General features: G+C 40.1%; 1 protein-coding gene across 4 annotated transcripts in view; it reads left to right on the top strand.

Moving 5' to 3' along the window:
- Positions 1 to 486: 486 nt before the first annotated feature.
- Positions 487 to 2,601, top strand: part of ZBTB18 (zinc finger and BTB domain containing 18) — a 5,046-nt gene continuing 2,931 nt past the window's right edge. The window contains exon 1 of one of the 4 annotated variants that reach the window (XM_009078024.1): positions 487 to 675. In XM_009078024.1, coding sequence (XP_009076272.1) covers positions 663 to 675 — 13 coding nt within the window. In that variant the 5' untranslated portion in view covers positions 487 to 662. Of the gene's footprint in view, positions 676 to 1,482; positions 1,519 to 2,601 lie in introns of those variants that run through there. The other 3 variants (XM_009078027.1, XM_009078025.1, XM_009078026.1) reach the window with 3 other exon arrangements.

Genomic DNA, 2,601 nt, shown 5'->3' with positions numbered 1-2,601 from the left:
GAGCCGGGGCGAGTGCTCCGTGTCACTTGCGCCGCGTTAAACGCTGAAACTGAAAGGAGCGACGGCGAACGGGGAGCCGTGAGGGAGTCAGTGGGTTCGGCTGGGTTCTGCTTCTGACGGAACCTCTGGGCTCAGCAGAACCGAGGCGGTGTGGATTTCTGGGGTAACCCCGTGCTGGGGTACGCTGTCAGTACATAAAGCAGTCCTCCAACTTAAGGCAGAAGTGTTGCTATGCTGCACATACAGTACAGCCCCATATGTTTAGGATTTTCTTTTTTTTTTTCCCCTCGCTGTTAGAAAGTTTGAAAAAAAGAGACTTTGAAGTATTTTGTTTATACTAACAGAAGAGAAAAGTTCTCCTAAGAAAAAGCTGGTGGCAGGAGTGTAGAGGAGTAGCATATGGCATTAAAAGGAGCACAGCTGGAGGTAGCATTTCCATCTGAACATGATGTCAGAGCAGCTGACAGCCTGCCATCCCTCAGCCTTTTATTCTAACACACAGACAGGGAGTTAGTGTGTGCAGATCTGTGTGTGGAGAAGGTATCTCATTCCTCTCTAACATCATCTCCACTTTGCATCTGTCTCTCCTAGTCTGCTTTTTTTCCACCGATCTAACAGACCTGGAGCCAGCAAGACTCAGAGGAAAGGACTTAATCAGGTTTATGTGTACTAAAGGTAGGAGTAGCAATAGATTAGATACAGCATATTTCTGTTTTGGTGTGTTGTTTATTGAATTTCAGAAAAAAAATCACATTACTTTTCTAACCAAGTTTAGAGGTAATATATGAAATTGAGTATTAAATAGATAAGTGGACTTAGTCAAAAGGCTTGGGCTACAGTTGGAGTGTATCAGTTCTTGGGCACATTGTTAGCATTAACTTTAATGCATATTGTGAGAATGTCTTGGTTTGGAAGAAGGAGAGAGCAAGTTCATTCTTCATTTCTGAGACCAAAACTGCAATGGATTTAGTGGCAAGCCTAAAGAGAGTTCTGCTTTATGTTCTTGTCTTGCATCTTTTAAATGACTTTATGGGGCTTTTAGTGAAATATACAAAAGTGTGCTTTTGTACAAAAGGACCGTTCTGGCTAAAATGTGCTTGTGGGGAAAGTCTTTCATTAAACTTCACGGTTAAATATCCAGCAGCTCAGAGATGTAGTAGCATACAGCTGTAGGGCTTCTGAAAGATAGAAATCAGTTATGTGTTTAAAAACTCTTGTACCCGGGAGAATGGCTTGACTGGTTTCCTCTTTTCTTTCTTGCTTGTAGCATTTGAAATCTTTTATTTCAGCGTAACAATAATTATTTGAAGGAGTTTTTGTATTTGTGACTAATTTAGAACTTGTAGATTTGAGCTGCCTGAATTGGCCAGACAGCTGTAATCGCACTCCTCTATTCTTAATCTCTTTATCTGGGCAGCAGCTGCCATATGGCCACAGTCAGCTGGATCAGATGTTTATAAGCTTCCTTCTTCGTCCCTCTCTGTCCTTTCAGCCTCCTAATTTGATCACAGCTACCTTGTGAGCTGCCCTCCAATCTTTATTTTTAGCCCTCTTAAGGATTAGGATTGATGTTGGCTGTGGGGCACTTAAAGTGATTGTATTGTAAATCTTCATGCTTTACTCTAGCAATGGTATTTTAAAGAATATAGTAGGGGTTGTGTTGTAAGTTTTAGTACATCTTGGTTTGCGAGGGATGAGGGGTTTTCAATAATATTTGCCAGCCTAGAGAGTCACGATCTGCCTAGATGGTTTGGGAGACCATTGCTATCAATCACAGAAGAATAGATTAAGGCAGGTTTTTGAGAGATTTTTACTTTTCATTTGAGTTTTGACTTTTCTACTTCTTTTTTATTTTTTTCTTTATCATCGAGGAAGGCGCATAGAAAAATCCTTGGGTAAGAACAGAGCTGGGGATGCTGATCTTAAGCCTGCACACACAGACACACACAGACACACACACACTCACGGTGTTTTTTTTTTTTTTTTTTTAAGCTTGGTGCTGCAAACGCTGCCTGGTGTGGGAGGGGAGGGAAATTTCTGTCCCTCTGCACAGGGGAAGCGGTGCTCATTGGCATTTTGGTTCTTAACCTTCTTTTGTATGTTCTGCATGTTAGCAAAAAAATGTTCATGTTCTACTGTACAGTTCAGAAAAGGTTTAAAACCTTAAAAAACCCTGCGCTTACTACAAGAAGAAAACCATGCAAACTAAATTTCTAAAAACTTTGATTTTTGCTGTTGATATGAATGGACACGTGTAAATAATTTTTGTAGTTTATGAATGCGAGACCCTCAGATTTGGGTATGTTAGCATTTCTTCATGTGCAAACCTCTCCTCTTACTACTGTTTGACTTTAGAAAGAAGGTAGATGATCTGATTTATTTTTTTTCTTCTTCCGCTTCTGTGATCTCTCAGTCTTAGTGTTAAAAAAAAATTTTTTTTTTTTTTGGGTCTGCCCTCCTAGGGACGCAATCTGGAGGAAGTTCCCTAAAAAAAAAAAACAAAAAACTGTTGAACAGATTTTATGAACAGCAGTGATACTTTAAAAAAATTACAGATGTACCTACGCGCTTATTAGAGCGGCTTATTTACCACAGAAAGGA

This window comes from Acanthisitta chloris, unplaced genomic scaffold (assembly GCF_000695815.1).
Source record: "Acanthisitta chloris isolate BGI_N310 unplaced genomic scaffold, ASM69581v1 scaffold20077, whole genome shotgun sequence".
NCBI classification, from domain to species: Eukaryota; Metazoa; Chordata; class Aves; order Passeriformes; family Acanthisittidae; genus Acanthisitta; species Acanthisitta chloris.
This window is presented reverse-complemented; position numbering and strand designations above follow the sequence as displayed.